The sequence below is a fragment of the Myotis myotis genome, unplaced genomic scaffold (genome assembly GCF_014108235.1).
Source record: "Myotis myotis isolate mMyoMyo1 unplaced genomic scaffold, mMyoMyo1.p scaffold_m19_p_2, whole genome shotgun sequence".
NCBI lineage: Eukaryota > Metazoa > Chordata > Mammalia > Chiroptera > Vespertilionidae > Myotis > Myotis myotis.
Window position 1 is genome coordinate 160,081,722 of NW_023416324.1, and position 16,896 is coordinate 160,098,617.

At 50.0% G+C, this 16,896-nt stretch overlaps 1 protein-coding gene across 4 annotated transcripts in view; it reads right to left on the reverse strand.

The window, feature by feature from the left end:
- Window positions 1-16,896, reverse strand: part of ADCY5 (adenylate cyclase 5) — a 152,045-nt gene that overhangs the window by 52,974 nt on the left and 82,175 nt on the right. For all 4 annotated transcript variants that reach the window (XM_036351105.1, XM_036351106.1, XM_036351104.1 and 1 more), the window contains exons 2-3: window positions 6,974-7,123; window positions 3,166-3,287 (exon numbers count right to left, since the gene is read on the reverse strand). In XM_036351105.1, coding sequence (XP_036206998.1) covers window positions 3,166-3,287; window positions 6,974-7,123 — 272 coding nt within the window. The remainder of the gene's footprint in view (window positions 1-3,165; window positions 3,288-6,973; window positions 7,124-16,896) is intronic.

Consider the following 16,896-nt stretch of genomic DNA (forward strand, 5'->3'; position numbering starts at 1 on the left):
AGAGCTGCACCCAGCGCTGCTAATGGAAGAGGGACCCGCCCAGCAGGACATTTGCATATGATCGCTTGCGGCTGCCTCTGATGTGCATCAGCCACCGCCAGCCTGGCCACTTCAGTCAGAATCACGTCTGTCCCCGTGAAAATGATGGCATCTTGGTTTCTCTCTCCTTTCATCTCTTTCCTGATTGCTGCCATCAGTCCTAAGCACGTCTGAGAACAGAAATGCCTGCACTGTGGCTGGGGTCTGCTTCTCGCCATGCGGCTGCTCACGGCACCCTGTGATCAGGGCACTGTTCTCTTCTATCAGCTCAAGGTCACAGCCTCTCGGGGTGGGGGGGGGTGTCACCCCAGGTGGGCCACTTCTTGTGGTGGTGGAGTCAGGCTCTGAACGAACCCCCTTGCTGGAGGGCTCCAAAGCCAGCAATTGTGGGATGGATGGGAGGATAGGGGGGGTGGGCAAGGGACTGGGCAGAGGCAGAGGGGGCAGATGTGCCAGATGTGTTAGCCAAGCCAGGCCATGAGCCTTTGCCTTGGATGATGGACTGTTTCTGAGCCAGTTCCCTTTGTGTGTGTGTGTGTGTGTGTGTGTGTGTGTGTGTGTAATTGATTTCAAAGAGGAAGAGAGAGGGAGAGATAGAAACATCAATGATGAGAGAGAATCACTGATTGGCTACCTCCTGTACACCCCCTACTGGGGATCGAGCTGCAACCCAGGCATGTGCCCTTGACCGGAATAAACCCGGGACCCTTCAGTCCGCAGGCCGACGCTCTACCCACTGAGCCAAACCAGCTAGGGCTCCACTTGATATGTTAATGGAATCTGTTGAAAGCTCCGCTGTGCTAAGAGCAATCAAGGGAAGCACCTTTCGTCCATGCTCTGCCAGGAACAACGCCAGGGTCAGTGAGGGGATTTGAAGGTGGGACCAAAGAGAAAATTCTGGAAGGGGGAGCTCGGGGCTTCGAACGTGTTGGGACTGCTTGGCAGGTTGCCCCTTCCCACCTGAACCATGGGATTTGTTCTAAAAGGGAAGGCTGTTTCTTACATGTCACAAGTGGAGTCCCCCAGGCTTTAGGGGCTGCCCTCAGACAGGAAAGGTCCCCGGTGGGTCCTCAGTCCTGCACATACCACACGCACACAGGCACACACACACAGAGGCACGCACATGCACACCATACACATATGTGCGCACGCACACACACATGCACACCATACACACAGGCACACACACAGATGCACATCATACACACAGACACACACAGAGATGCACATCATACACACAGACACACACAGAGATGCACATCATACACACATGTGCACGCATACACATGCACAAACGTGCACACCATACACAGAGGCACGCACATACATACCATAAACACATGCACACACACACACACATGCACACCATACACACAGGCACAGGCACACACAGATGCACACACATGCACATGACACACACACACACGTGCACACACACAGAGATGCACACACATGTATACCCACACATATATGCACATACACATGCACACCACACACAGGCATACACACACACACACACACATGCATGCTGGAAGCCAAACCTCTCTTCTCTGCATCTCCTCTTGGCCTGGGAGCTCCCCACAATTTTTCCCCACACAATCTCATATGAACTCCTCTCTCCTAGGCATCTGAAAACACCTGTCCAGGAATCAGGCTGTGTAAAAACTCGTATCAAAAGCTTTCTGAGACTAATTCTCCTACTTATCCAGCTATGAGATCTTAGACAAGTTCATCTCTGTGTCTGTTTCCTTACTTGTAAAATGGAGATAATAATAGTACCAACTCCTTATATTTATTGTGGGAACTAAGTGAATATATGAAAGCTCTTAGAATAATGCATGGGCTACAGAAATCTCTCTACAATATTAACTACTGGTATCGATTATTCCACCGCGGGAGGACAGAGGCGGGCGTGAGGAGGAGAAAAGGAAACCAACAGTCAGAGCTGCCTACCAAGGCCGGGCCCCACGTCCGTCTCTGAGCTCGGTCAGCTGAGCTCTCAGCCCGAGGATACCTCCTGGGCATGGAGACCCGGTAGGGCAGCCTTCCTCCTGACAGTGGGGTGTGGGTGGGCCTCAGGGGAGTCGGGATACCCCCAAACTGGGAGCAAAAGTGTTGTGCAGGTACATTTTTCTCCCAAGAGCTTCAAGTCTGTTGGAGAGATGGACAGAGGACATGCAGACAGAAATGACAGTCAGATACTGGGAACGTGGCGATTCTGCCTGCTCGGCAGGAAAACACTGGTCCCTGCCACCGCTGCAGCCGCCAGCCTCACCGTGGATGCATGTGTGAATGTGTGTGACTTAGATGATTCCATTTAACCCCTTTATTGACAATGCAGCTCACGCCGACAAAGGGCTCTCTCTACACCAACCTTAGAGGACTCATGGGTCCTGGGAAAACCTGCCCAGGGAGAAAGTAACTCTCCAGGCAGAGAGCTCCTTTCCTGGGCATAGGGAGGATTATCGGCCATGCTGGACGGAGGCCACGGTAGTGCATCAGGTCCCCGTGGAAGTCGTAAGCAGATTTTGCACTCTATTAATCTGCATCTGTTTGCACATCACTGCTGTCAGCAGCATCTGTCCAGGGAAGAGCAACCCAGCAATGGAAGGAGCATGGGCTTTGGGTTGGGCTGGCTTCATCACTCCTGGCTGAGTGACCTTGGGCAAGGGTCTTCATCATTCTGAGCTCGGTCTTTAAACCGGGGATGCTGATAAGGGTCCCACCTTGCAGGTTGTCAGGAGGATTAGCAATGAGGTGGCAGCGCTGGCACCGTGCCTGGCACACACTGGCTTAGAAGCTATGGAAGCTGCTGGATGGTGATGAAGATTGAGATGATGGTGGAGACACCTGTACTCTCTCTCCCTTGTTAGGCTAGCAGTTTCCCCAACAGCTGGTGGTATCGCTTTCTCCCTTTTCCTTCTTCCTATCTCCTCTCTCTGCTGCCTCACCTCCCCCCACCCCAAAAATCATTCACCTTAACAGATCTAGAGGGGGGCCCACACATTCCAAAGCCACCAGACCACCCTGGTGGGCGGTGCCCCCTTGAGGGAAGAGTGGGAACACCCATCGCCTCCGTTAGGGCTCTGTCTTCCCACCTGCCCTTGCCCCCAGCCTCACTCCTACCTCACGTTGTCATGCTTCTGGATGTAAATCTTATGGAACATCATATCCTCCTGCTTGGCGTTGATGTCTGCTTTCATCTCCATGGCAACATGACGGGGAAGGACAGATAGCAGGAGCCGCTCCTGGGGAGGGAAGCAGATGCTTTCGTCTCAGTTCCTTCCACCTGCCTGGCAGTCAGGCCCCTCTCCTCTCCAGGTGGGCTCCTCCACACCTGTGCCCCCACCTGCAGGAAAACCCCTCAGACTCTCCTCAAACTCATGGGACACCTGCCGGTCCTCGGCGCACACGGGGAAGGGGCTCCTGGTGGCCCTGCAGCGCTGAGCTCCTGAGCAGAATCCTACGTGTCGCCAGGGACGGTGTGACCTTGGGCAAATTATTGGGCTTCTCTGAGCCCCAGGCTCCTCACCTGCCAATAGGGACAGGGTTGTTGAGAGCGTGAAATCCATCCAGTCAGTCATCAAGTATTTATTGAGCATCTGCCATGTTCCAGGCAATGCGCTGGGTGCCAGGAGTCATACTGTGAACTAGACCGTGAGCTGGAACCTCCTTCACGAGGTTCCTGGTGAGGGAGTGAGCCCTGGGCAGGGGTGCCCGAGGAAAAGCCGGAGGTAACAGGAGGCTTTGTGGGACCAGAACAATGAGGTGAGGAGGGCACTCCATATTCGAGCAGGAGACAGTGGCCCAGGAGAGAGGGAAGGCGCTTTGAGAAACAAGTTAAAACCTGTTGAGGAGGTGGGAGAGAAGCAGGGAGGGGGCCAGAGCCTCGCTGTGGACGAGGAGGGTCCTGGAGCCTGTGTGGGGCCTAGACCTTGCCCTGATCTGGGTTCTCCTCCAGGCCTGCCTGCTCTGAGAGGCCCAGCTGCTCCCGGCGGTCGGCCTCTGCCTGCTCTCTCCACAGCCCACTGCCCATGCCAGGCTCACTCTTGGAATTCTCCCATCAGGAGCCTTTCAGCCTCCACTCTCGTCGTCCTGCTGTCCTTCACTGGCTTCCCCACCCCTCGAGTGGTCCTGAGACTCTTCTGGCCCCTCCCCCGCCCCCTGGCCCCAGGTGAAAATTACCAACATCTGCTCACTCCTGCCCTCTGGGGGTGAGGCTTCCTCCAGCACCTCTGTGGGCCCCTCTCACCCCCTATCTCCCATCCAAGGCTCCAGAGTCTCCAGCTGCCCACCCGATGTCTGGTCACTTGACCCCATGCCCTAGACCACACTCGCCTTCCGTGGTTTTTCATTCCTCAGTGCCTCCTCATTTCAAGTCCCCTGCCATGCCCATGACACCCCCATTCTTCTGATCCCCAAAGGTCAAGACCCTGCCCATGTAACTGCTCTTACTTCTCAGAACTCATAGACTGACCAGGTCCTACTGGTTTGGACACAAGCTCCTGGACTTGTTCTGTCTGTTCTGCATCCACCTCCACCATCCACATGCAGTTCTCACCTGACGGTGGGATTCTCACGCCGCCTGCCAGACAGCCACTCCTCAGCCCTGTGCGGCCGCCTCTCCAGTACACGACCCTTCTCATGTCACTCTCCTGCTCCAAACTCCAAAGCTCCCCTGGGCTCCACCAGACACATCAAGTGTGGATTCTTCTGGACTCACTGAGCCCACTCCTATTTTCCACTCCACCCGCCGCCTTGCCTGCCCTGACACGCTCCCACCCGCCCAGACCTGGCTGCCGTCCTTCTTCCAAGCACCTCTCCCCACCCCCGCCTCGGCCTCTAGCAGGTCTAGGCCTCCTTCAGATCAGCCTCTAGCAGGCTTAGGCCTCCTGCTGGTCGGCCTCTAGCAGGCTTAGGCCTCCTGCTGATCGGCCTCTAGCAGGCCTAGGCCTCCTGCAGGTCGGCCTGTAACGGGTCTAGGCCTCCTTCAGGTCCAGCCTGGATGACAGGTGGCCTCCGCCCACACTGGGGGCTCTGTCTCAAAGCTTGCCACCTTTGATCTATCCTCCACTGTAAGCCAGCGAGTGATCTTCCTAAAACACACACCTGACCATATCGCTGGCCCAAATAAAACCCTCCTATGCCGCTGGAAGCTTGCAGAATCAGCCCACGCCCCAACCTGGCCTCAAGGTCTCCAGGATCTGGCTCCTGTCTCCCTCCCACTCCTGTGCTCCCCTCCCAGCAACCCCTGAACGGAAATCTGCACTCTGCTCCAGAGAGAGGAAACCAAGCTTCTGGTGGCTTTTGTACACAGCCCCTCAGCTAGACTGACCATCCTCACACACACAGGCTCACTGCCTCCCCAGGATGGGGTCCTGGTTTGGGCTGTCAGCATCCCCTCCCCACCTGGGCCTTCCTTAGAGCCCTGCTCACTCTGCATTTCAATGACCTATGCACCTGTTTCCCTTCAGTGTGAGCAGTGAGACACCTCCCTGGGATGGAGCTGTGTCCTGTTCCCCTCCACGGCCCCCAGCCAAACACTGGGCCACTGGTGAGGGATGCTGCTTCCTGTGGTGGGCCTGGTCTCTCCAGGCGTCCGTGAGCATGGCCACCGAAGGCCATCTCACATTTACCGAACTCGCAGCGAACAGTCATTGGTGGCAGAAACACAAACTAAAGGATGAGCCGGTGAAAATATCGGATGGCTGGGAGAATGTGTGCTACAAATTGTGTAGGTTCAAATCGTGTAGTCATCAACTCTGCTGATGACGTCTTCAGAGGCTGAGGGTCAGGAGTGGGCAGAAGGCGGTCGGGGAATCATGCCAAGTCCCCTGGTCATGCAGCACCTGGGAGAGTCACCCTTCCTGTCGCAGGCGAGACCGAGATCTGCTGGTGAGGAGCGCCTGTCCCCATGAAGCACACCACACCTCCCCGCCCCGGAAGCTTGGCTGGAACATGGTGCTGCAAACCTATTTTCTCCCCCAGGTCCCTGTGGATTTGCTGGAATGCCCGGCCTGGCCAGGGCCAGAGCAAGTAAACTACGTGAGCTGTAAAGTGCAGATTTTACTGGAGAAGGGCAGGTGCAGAAGTAAGAGGGACAGTCCCTGATGTGGAAAGAGGAGGATGGTGTCCTGCTCCAGAAGAGAGGTGCTGGGCCGGGACCTGAGGCGAGAGAGGGGGATGTGAGGCATGCTGGGGCTTGGGAGTGAGGGGGGTGCAGAGGTGAGGTACCCTGGTCAAGGAGACAGTGGGACCTCTCAGGGACACCGCCAGGCCCAAATTTCCTTCAAGAGGCAGGACCAGGAGCCCGACCGGGCCGGGAGTACATGGAGCAAGGCTGGTCTCCCCCAGACAGCAGGAGCTGGGACCTGGCTAGATGAGACACAGGCTGGAGGGAAGCTGACACAAGTGGTGACTGAGGAGGGGGCGGGGCTGTGGAGACACCTCGGAGCTTTCTCCCCTTGCTCAGCTGTCTGGATGTCACCAGCCTGTATCCCTGAAACTCCCCTAGGATACAGCCAGACAGTCCCTCACGTTGCGGTAAAACTGCTGTGCACTCAGGGCCCACAGCACGCACTCCCTGCCGGCCAGGGAATGCTGACACTCTCACAATCCACCTCATCAGCCTCTGGGGAAGGGGAGGGGAAGGGGAGGTGCCTCTCTGCTGCCGGACCTGGGCTGCCCAGCTTATTTGCAAAATCCCAGGGGGGCTGAAGAGGCAGTGGGCCAGCACGGGGGTAGAGCCCTTCCTTCAGGCTCTCCTAGAGCATTCCCACAGAGCCAGGAATGTGGGCGCCCTCCAGGAGAAACATTCCCGGGCTGGGCCCCCACCCAGGGAGGTGGGGCTGGGCAGCTGTTGGAGCCCAGCTGGTGGGGAGGTCAGTCTGGAGTCTGCTCCCTGCCAGCTGTGCAGAGGCAGGCGCTCTCTCACCTGCTGCTGGTTCTCCCGCTGAGAGTGGAGTCGCGCCTGGATGCACTCCCGGGTCTCCTGGAAGGCTTGTCTCTGGGAGACCTCGGCCGGGTAGTGGGTGCAGACGCCCACGATGTTGGTGCAGGAGAAAATGAGGACATTGGAGACGAGCTGCAGAGGGAGAGATGAGGAAGGACACCGTGCTCAGGCCTGGAGCCGACACCAGTCATTGGAGCCCCAGCCCTGGCCCTTCCAGCCCCAGAGCACGCGGCTCCCAGGCCCCATCTTAGCAAACACACACTCAAATGCCAGCAGACAGATGCCAAGGAACCTGGGAGCGGCCAGGCTTTGTTGGTCGGACTCTCTGATGTCCTCAGAGCCCACAGCCTGTGATGGCGTATGGCCCTAGGGACACCGAGCACGCTAAACGTGTCCATAGTACCAAAGGTGGAAAGGTTAGGTGCACTGGGGATTCTGTGACTGCCTGGGTGTGTGCTGGGGGTGCAGGAGCCTGCAAGGAAGGCTCCATGAGGGTGGCGGGACGTCAGTTTTGGAAAGTGTGATAGCGTCCAGCATGAACAAGGGCTGCCCTTTTGCAGAGAAGCTCTAGCTCATTACTCCCTAGGGATCAGCGGCAATGAAACAATTACTGACGCTCGCCGTGAGCTCCCAGCACTGTGCTAACGAGAGAAGGAAAAGGTCCCTGGCGATCAGGGCCCACAGGGGGGGTCTCGTCTCCTCTCCCTAGGCTTCCATTCTTCCTCTGCACCAGCACCAAGGCCCTCGGCATCCCACCACACCGGCTGGCGAACACCCCCCCCCCAACCCCCTGCCCCTCACCGATGCCCTTCTCTGTGCTGACTGGGATGTGCCTGTGGAAAAATACCACTGCCCCTCGGGTCACGGGGACAAGGTTGGAATTCTTTTGAAAAGATTATTGACTGAAAAGCTACAGGGAAACAAAACACAACACAAACCACAAGAGCAAGTTGACATGGTACATTTTAGATACCGACAAAGGTGCTGTTTAGCCAAGATTTCTTTTGGCAGGTTCAGTCCCGGGGTATCTGGGTAAGCTATCCTGGTCCTGCCCTCTCCTCAGGCCACACAGGCCACACAAACGCTCGGACTTCTAGGCCTCGAAAATTGAATGTCAGACTCAACTGCAGAAGGGGAGCCCAGGCCGGGCCTGCCCCTTGCACTGTGGTCCCTAGTCCTCTTGTCCATTTCGATCTTAAACGACTTCCTCTGGGCACCAGCCGCCTGACAGTGACCCAGCAGGCGGCCCCCCTCACTCTTCTCCCAGGGGCCGCTTTGTCTCTAGGACAGAGGTCCTGCTTTGACTCAGGGCTGTGTTGTGCCTGAGGCTTTCCCCCACCCCGGCTCTGAGGTGGTCCAGACCATGCGGGGTCCTCAGCCAGCCCAGGCCTGGAAGCCGCATGGACTCCATGCTGGATGTGGGGCCATTTCTCCCCGAGACATTCTGGAACGCATCTGCCCCAGTCCATGAACAGGAGGGGACTGTCTCCTTCCCATCTCTAAGTCTTGCTCTCTCCTCGGCTGCACAGTAAATTCTGGTTTTCTGGCCAAAAGATACCTCCCAGGTACCGTCAGGGAAGGGGCAAACTCAGATTATCAGCTCTACCAACTCTGCTGATGACTCACAGCCCCCACAACCCACCCCAAACCCCATCCACCCTAGAATCCTATCATTATCATTTTACGTAAACATGTGGCAGAAAACCCAGTCTATTCACCACAGGAAAGAAGACCCCTGCTCCACAGAAGCTGACAATCTAAACGAGGAGATAAGTAGTCAAGACTGGGAATGAAGGACCGGCAATAGGAAGCATAAACTGACTCATACCAGAGCAAGAGGGAATGCGGGGTACTGAGAGACCTCTGGGCAGGTCTGGGGCGCACTGGGCCTGGGTTAGAGATATGTTTGGGGAGGCTGACATGCATGGGAAAGGGCCTCCCTGGAGAGGGTACCCAGGAAGAGACCCTCAGACCAGGGAGGAGACAGCCCAGGAAAGAGGTCTTGTCTGCAGCATTCACCCATGCTGTGACACGTCTCTAGTAGTCACCAGGGACCACTGAGGGAGGGCTAAGAGAAAGTGAGATGAGGAGGTGAAGGCTGAAGATACAGGTGACAGGGAATTCCAAAGAATGCTCTAGTTAGGAGACATCTTTTGAAAGGAGAGAGGAAGGTGCCAGGTGACAAAAACAGGAGTGAGATATAATAGGGGAAAACTAAAAGCATTTCCCTTAAAATCAGGAACAGGACAGGGAGGTCCACTTCCACCACTCTTACTGAACATAGTACTGGAATCAGCCACAGCACTCAGGCAGGAAGAAATAAAAGGCATCCGCACTGGGAAGGAAGAACTGACACTGTCGTTATTTGCAGATGACATGATACCGTATATAGAGAACCCTGAAGACTCCACCAAAAATCTACCAGAACTGATAAATGAACTCAGTGAAGTAGCAGGACACAGAATAAATATTCAGAAATTGGTTGCATTTTTATACACCAATAATGAACTATCAAAAAGAGAAACCAAGAAAACAATCCCATTTACAATTGCGTCCTAAAAAAAAAATAAAACTACAAAATCTGGGAATAAATTTAACCAAGGAGGTAAAAGCCCTGTACTTGAAAAATTGTAAGTATTGAAGTAAGAAAATGAAACAAATAAATGGCAGCATTATATAGTGCTCATGGATAGAAAGAATCAACATCATTAAAATATCTATACTACCCCAAAGCAATCTATAGATTCAACATAATTCCTATCAAAATATCAATAGCGTATTTCACAGAACTAGAGCAAATACTAATCCAAAAATCTTTATGAAACCACAAAAGACACCCAGTAGCCACAGCAATCTTAAGAAAGAAGAACAAAGTTGAAGGTATCATGCTACCTGATAATCAAACTGTACTACAAAGCTATAGCAATCAAAACAGCATGGCACTGGCATAAAAATATATAGAGAGACCAATGGCACAGAATAGAGAGCCCAGAAACAAACCCACACTTATTAGTATATTGTCAATTAATATTTGACAAAGGTGACAAGACATATAAGGTGGGGGAAAAGCAGGTTTACAGCTGTGACTATGCAAAACACAGTCCTATTCTTGTATTATTATTTATTGATTATTGTACTATTTTTCCATTTGGACAACTGTACTAGTAAACCTACTTTCCCCCCAGTATGTACAATGGGGTAAAGACAGTCTTATCAATAAATGGTGTTGGGTAAATTGGACAGATACATGCAGAGGAAAAAAAAGAAACTAGACCACCATCTTACATTATATACAAGATATAAAAAAATAAACTCAAAATGGATTAAAGTTTTAAATGTAAAACTTGAAAGCATAAAACTCCTAGAAGAAAACACAGGCAGTAAAATCTCTGACATTTCTCTTAGCAATATTTTTTCTGATAGTTCAAAAGAATATATGCACCCTTATGTTCATTGCAGTGTTATTTACAATAACGAAGACTGGAAGCTGCCCAAGTGCCCATCAATAGGTTGAGTGGATAAAAAAGCTGTGGTACATTTACACAATGGAATATTACTCGGCCATAAAAATAGAAGAAAACCTTATTTTTGTGACAGTATGAATGGAGAGCATTATGCTAAGTGAAATAAGCCAGTCAGAGGAAGACAAATCCATATGATTTCACTTATATATGGAATCTAATGAACAATATAAATGAACAAACAGAAACAGACTCACAGATACAAGGAACAGACTGATGGTTGCCGGGGAGGAGGAGGTGTGGGGGACTGGGTAAAAAAGGTGAAGGGATTGAGAAGTACATATTGGTAGTTACAAAATAGTCATGGGATGTAAAGTACAGCATAGGGGATATAGTCAATAATATTGTAATAACTGTGTATGGTGCCCAGAGGATACTGGAAATATTGGGGGGAACATTTTGTCTAATCACTATGCTGTACACCTGAAACTAATAACAAAATAATACTGAATGCAAGCTCTAATTGAAAAACTTTTAAAAAAAAAAAAAGTTTTTTTAAGGAAAGTAAAAAGACAACGACAGAATTGAATTATCTGCATATCAGATATTCCACCTTTATTTTTGACAAGTATATAAAGGCAACTAATGGAGAAAGGATAATCTTTTCAATATAGGGTGCCAGAACAATTGGATATCCATATGATCAACTCAAGTCTCACAAAATATGCAAAAATTTCCTACTAATGGTTCATAGGCCTAAATGTAAAACCTGAAACTATTAAACTTCCTGAAAAAATATAAGACTTTGAGTTAGGCAAAAAAAATTTTTATGTATAACAGCAAAATCATGAAAGGGGAGAAACTGATAAATTAGACTTCATCAAAATGAAGAACATTTGCCTTCAAAAGGCACTGTTAAGATAATGAAAAGATGAGCCACAGATTGGAGAAATTACTTCTAAATCATATATTTGATTTAAAAAAAAAAAAGATTTGTGCCTACACTTCATAAAGAACTCCCAAAAGTCAACAATAAGAAAACAAACAGCCCACTTTTTAAAAGAGCAAAAGATGTGAGTAGACAATTCACCAAAGAAGACAGAAGGATGACAAATAAGCACATCGGAAGATGCTCAAAATCATGAGCTATCAGGGAAATGGAAAAACAATGAGATACTACTCAACACTATTAGAAAGGCTAAAGAAAAGTAAAATTTACAAATTAAAAGAACTAAGAACTGCCAATACTGTTACTGGAGCAACTTGGAACTCTCACACCTTGCTAGAAGGAATGAAGAATGGTCCAGCTTCTTTGGAAAACAGTGTTGATTTCTCATAAAGTTTCACATACACTTGCCATAGGACCAGCAACATCACTCCTAGGTACTTGCCAAAATGAAAAGTTATGTTCACACAAAAGTCTGTGCAGGAATGTTTATAAAATGGAACAACCTAATAATAGCATACGTCCATGATTTTTAACTGGTGTGCAGCAAGAAATTTTTTTAAGTGACTATCATACCTGTTCGTTCGTTTTTTAATTGATTTCAGAATGGAAGGGAGAGGGAGAGAGAGATAGAAACATCAATGATGAGAGAAAATCCCTGATCGGCTGCTTCCTGCATGCCCCCTACTGGGGATTGAGCCCACAACCCAGGCTTGTGCCCTGACCTGGTTCATGGGTCAGTGCTGAACCACTGAGCCACACTGGCTGGGTGCCGCAAGAATTTTTACAGCATGCAATATCTAACTAGTCAGGGGCATGGACCTTTTTCCCCTTAGATTGTTAAATGAAAAAATGACAACATACAGTATGAATGAATGAAAATTATACCTATTTTTTTGTCAGATCGGCAAGAAATCTATGTTTTGGTGTGCCGCAGAATTTTAGTAATTAGTTTACGTGTGCCACGAGATGAAAAAGGTTGAAAGTTGCTGACATACATCATGGATGAGTCTCAAATGCACTATGCTGAGTGAAAGAAGCCACGCTCAGAAGGCTCCGTACAGTATGACTCCATTCACTTTGCATTCTGGGAAAGGCAAACCTGCAGACTGAAGACACATCAGTCGTTGGCAGGGGGAGAGGATGACTAAAGGGGCAGCAGGAGGAAGTATTTCTGGGCAATGAAGCTGTTCCATATCTTGGTTGTATTGGTGGTGTCACATCTTCATGCCTTTGTCAAACCCACAGAACTGTATACCAGAGAGGGTGGATCCTACTATATGTCAATTATACTTTAATAATTTAAAAAAAACCCAGGAGTAAGATCCAGGAGGCACTAAGAGAGAGAATGTGAGGAATCAGCCGGACAGAGAAAGGGCAGTCTTTCCTCTCTCTAAGGTCAGAAAGAGGGGCCAGAGTCTATTTTGAGACATGACCCCGAAGGTAATTATCAACTGGCCGCTGCAGCATCTTGGCACTAATCCTCCAGGCCTCTCCTGCTGTAATCTGACTCCTCCTACAGCCAGAAGGCCAATAGCAACAGACAGTGAGAATCCAGGTAAAATGATGCGCTGTAACCCAAGAGGGATCCAAATGGCTTTGCTCAGCTTAGTATGTTTGCCTCAGTGTTCCTCTCTCTCATTCACTCAGCACAAAACGGGCTGAGAAAGGAGAGGGGTCTTGGCAAGGACGTTGGGAAGGGTGATTTCAGCAAATTGGACCTGAGAGTGAAAAAGTAAGAAATTAAGGTGTCAACCACACACACACACACACACACACACACACACACACACACGCCACCCACCAAAAAGCAGGAATCTGTGCATGGAATCCTAAGAGATGCTAAGGCCCCTGTGCAGATAACTAATGCTGCGAATGGGGAGCAGGCACCGGGACATCTGATGGAGCTCTGCTTACAGCCTTCTAGAAGGCGTTTGTAGCTTAAAAATGATCTCACACCTTGGGCACAGGGTCCAAAATCTGACCAGCTCTCTTCCCCACTAAAATCAATGATCAATTCCTGACCCCCTTCCTATGCCCCATGAGGCAGACACAGTAAAACTACAAACCCTGTCCTGTGTAAAAGACTTAATTAGTAACTCATCACAGGGATCATTCACAACAGCAGGTGGAAAGGGCCTCATTAAGGGTTCGCGGGCTTTCCCTATGCCGATCCCACGGGACATATTTAATCACATGGAACATGTGTGAGAAGAAGAGATACCTACATTATCCTGCATGGGGTAGCGGGAGACCTGACGACACAGAAGCCTCAGCTCTGGGAGTCGGTAGCCTCAGCAACTGCTTTTAGCACAAGCCCTGCAGGTGGTTTGGGTCCAGGTGGTCCCAGGACCACACCAGGAACAACCCCACTAGAGGGGAATGTTTGGAATTCTAGTCTCTGAGTGGAAACCCAGGGGAGATGCCGATGAATATTTACCACTCTGGTTGGCATTTCTAAACTCCCAGCACTTCAGAAACTCAATCTCTGGCTGCCTGCGGGCTGCGGGTTTGATTTGGCCATGAGAGACGTCACAGTGCTCAGTTTCTGCAGCGTCTCCTCCCCAAAGGCTGAAACAAATCCCAGCAGCAAGCCTCCGGCACTGCCATCATTGCTGCCTCTTCTCTCTGAGTTTTCAGGGGGCTCCACTGGCCCACTGCCACAGGCTTGCTACTGCTGATCCTGAGAAAGGGGCAAGGCAAATTGGACTGAGGTATGAGCAAGCAGGTCTGGAATAGAAAGAAATGAGTTGGGGCAGATACTCCTGCAAGTGGCTATTTTTCATGGCTTCTGCTCTAGGACATGCCAGCTGGCCCCTCGCAGTGTGGTTCACAGGTGTGCCTGGTGGTGGTGGTGCCCAGGAGGTAGGGCGTCAGAATTCCCCCAGAGAGCTAGACTTGGTGATAGGGCAGTGGTTCTCAACCTTCCTAATGCCGCGACCCTTTAATACAGTTCCTCATGTTGTGGTGACCCCCAACCATACAATTATTTTCATTGCTACTTCACAACTGTAATTTTGCTACTGTTATGAATCGTAATGTAACTATCTGATATGCAGGATATATTTTTTTTAATATTTATTATTATTTTTTTAATATATTTGTTATTGATTAAGATATTACATATGTGTCTTTGTCCCCACGTTACCCTCTACCCCCCCCCCTCATGCCCTCACCCCCCCGTTGTCCGTGTCCATTGGTTAGGCCTATATGCTTGCATGTAAGTCCTTTGGTTGATCTTTCCCCCTTACCCCCACCCTCCCCTACCTCCCTCCAAGGCCCAACAGTCCAATCAATGCCTCTCCGTCTCTGGATCAGTCCTTGTTCATCAGTTTATGTTGTTCATTATATTCCACAAATGAGTGAAATCATGTGGTATTTATCCGCTCTCCAGTTCCATCCATGCTGTGGCAAATGGTAAGAGTTCCTTTTTCTTCTTCCTCTTCTTAAAGAATACCTTTCAGCATTTCATATAATGCTGGTTTGGTGGTGATGAACTCCTTTAGCTTTTTCTTATCTGTGAAGCTCTTTATCTGACCTTCTATTCTGAATGATAGCTTTGCTGGATAAAGTAATCTTGGTTGTAGGTTCTTGCTATTCATCACTTTGAATATTTCTTGCCACTCTCTTCTGGCCTGCATGATTTCTGTTGAGAAATCAGCTGACAGTCGTATGGGTACTCCCTTGTAGGTAACTGACTGTCTTTCTCTTGCTGCTTTTAAGATTCTCTCTTTGTCTTTTGCTCTTGGCATTTTAATTATGATGTGTCTTGGTGTGGTCCTCTTTGGATTCCTTTTGTTTGGGGTTCTCTGTGCTTCCTGGACTTGTAAGTCTATTTCTTTCACCAGGTAGGGGAAGTTTTCTGTCATTATTTCTTCAAATAGGTTTTCAATATCTTGCCCTCTCTCTTCTTCTGGTACCCCTATAATTCTGATGTTGGTACGCTTGAAGTTGTCCCAGAGGCTCCTTACACTATCTCATATTTTTGGAATCTCTTTTCTTTTTTCTTTTTCGGTTGGTTATTTTTTGTTTCTTTGTATTTCAAATCTTTGACTTGATTCTTGGGATCCTCTTGTCTGCTGTTGGATCTCTGTAAATTATTCTTTATTTCAGTCAGTGTATGCTTAATTTCTTTTGGTCCTTTTTCATGTCCTCCAGGGTCTCACTATACTTATTGAGGGACTCACTAAATTTATCGGCGGTTTCCATAAAATTCTTGAAAAACCTTATAAACGTGGCCTTGAACTCTATATCCAGTCGTTTGCTTTCCTCCATTTCTGCCATTTGTGACCTGTTTCTTTGTCTCCGCATTTTGGCTGCTTCCCTGTGTTGATAGAGTGGCTTTGTGTGCTAGGTGTCCTGTAGGGCCCAGTGTCTCAGCCTCCCCAGTTACCTGAGTTGGACACTCTTGGTGCACCCCCTTGTGGGCTTTGTGCACAGTCTTGTTGTAGTTATGCCTTGGTTGTTGTAGGATCACTGGGAGGAATTGACCTCCAGGCCAATTGGCAGTGAGAATCAGCTGTGTCTGCAGTGGGAAAACTTCTGTGCTGGAGACATCCTTCCGGGGAAAGACTTGCTTCAGTGGGGCTTTGGTGCTCACTGAGTCTGCACCCTGAGTGTGTCCCTTATGGATCTGAGGAGTTGTGATCTGGATGGTCCCCCTCTGACCACTGGGTACAGTGGCTCTTGGATCTAAGGAGGTGCTAATTTAGCCTCTGCCTGAGGTTACACAGCAGGAGCTACGAAGAGAACTGCAGATTCCCCTTCCTTTTTTGGAGTTTGGAGGTGCCCTGATGAGGCTCAGCTGTGAAGCAATGCAAGCCACTGTGGGGCCTTGGGCCTCCTCTTGGAAGTTCTGGGTCTGTCTGGCCTGGCTGCAGTTAGGTAATTATCAGGTTGCAAAGGGCTGGGGCATTCATATGCAAAAGCCTCTGCTGCAGCCTGGGTGGGGCGGGGTCTCAAGGAATCAAAGGGCGGAGCAAACAGCTATGGCGGATCCTTAGCCCTGCCCTAAGGAGTCGCGCGTCTCAGTGTCCCGGTAACGGCTGCAAGCACCTCTGAGGGAAAGCCGCCCTCAAGTTCGCCCGCTGCCAGACAGTCCAGTTTCTCCCCGTATGAGTCCTGGGTCCCCAGAGACTTCCCGGAACTGGAGTTCAGAGCCATCGGGAGCTTGTGACTCCCTCCGGATTCAAAAAGACAGCCGCATCCTCAGGTGCCAGCCCCTTTCTGCGCGCGCGAGCCCCCGTACCTCTGCACTTTACTTCCGCAGCTCCTCTGGCTCTCAGTGTGCTTTTCTTTCCTTCTAGTTGTAGAATTTACACTCAGCCAGCCTTCCTGTAGTTCTGGATGATGTCCGTTTTGTGTTCCTAGAAGATTTTTCAATTGTTGTGGGAGGCAGCAATTTCCCAGTGTTTATCTATGCCACCATCTTAGTTTCTCAGGATATATTTTCCTTGTTACAAATTGAACATAATTAAAGCATAGTGACTAATCACAGA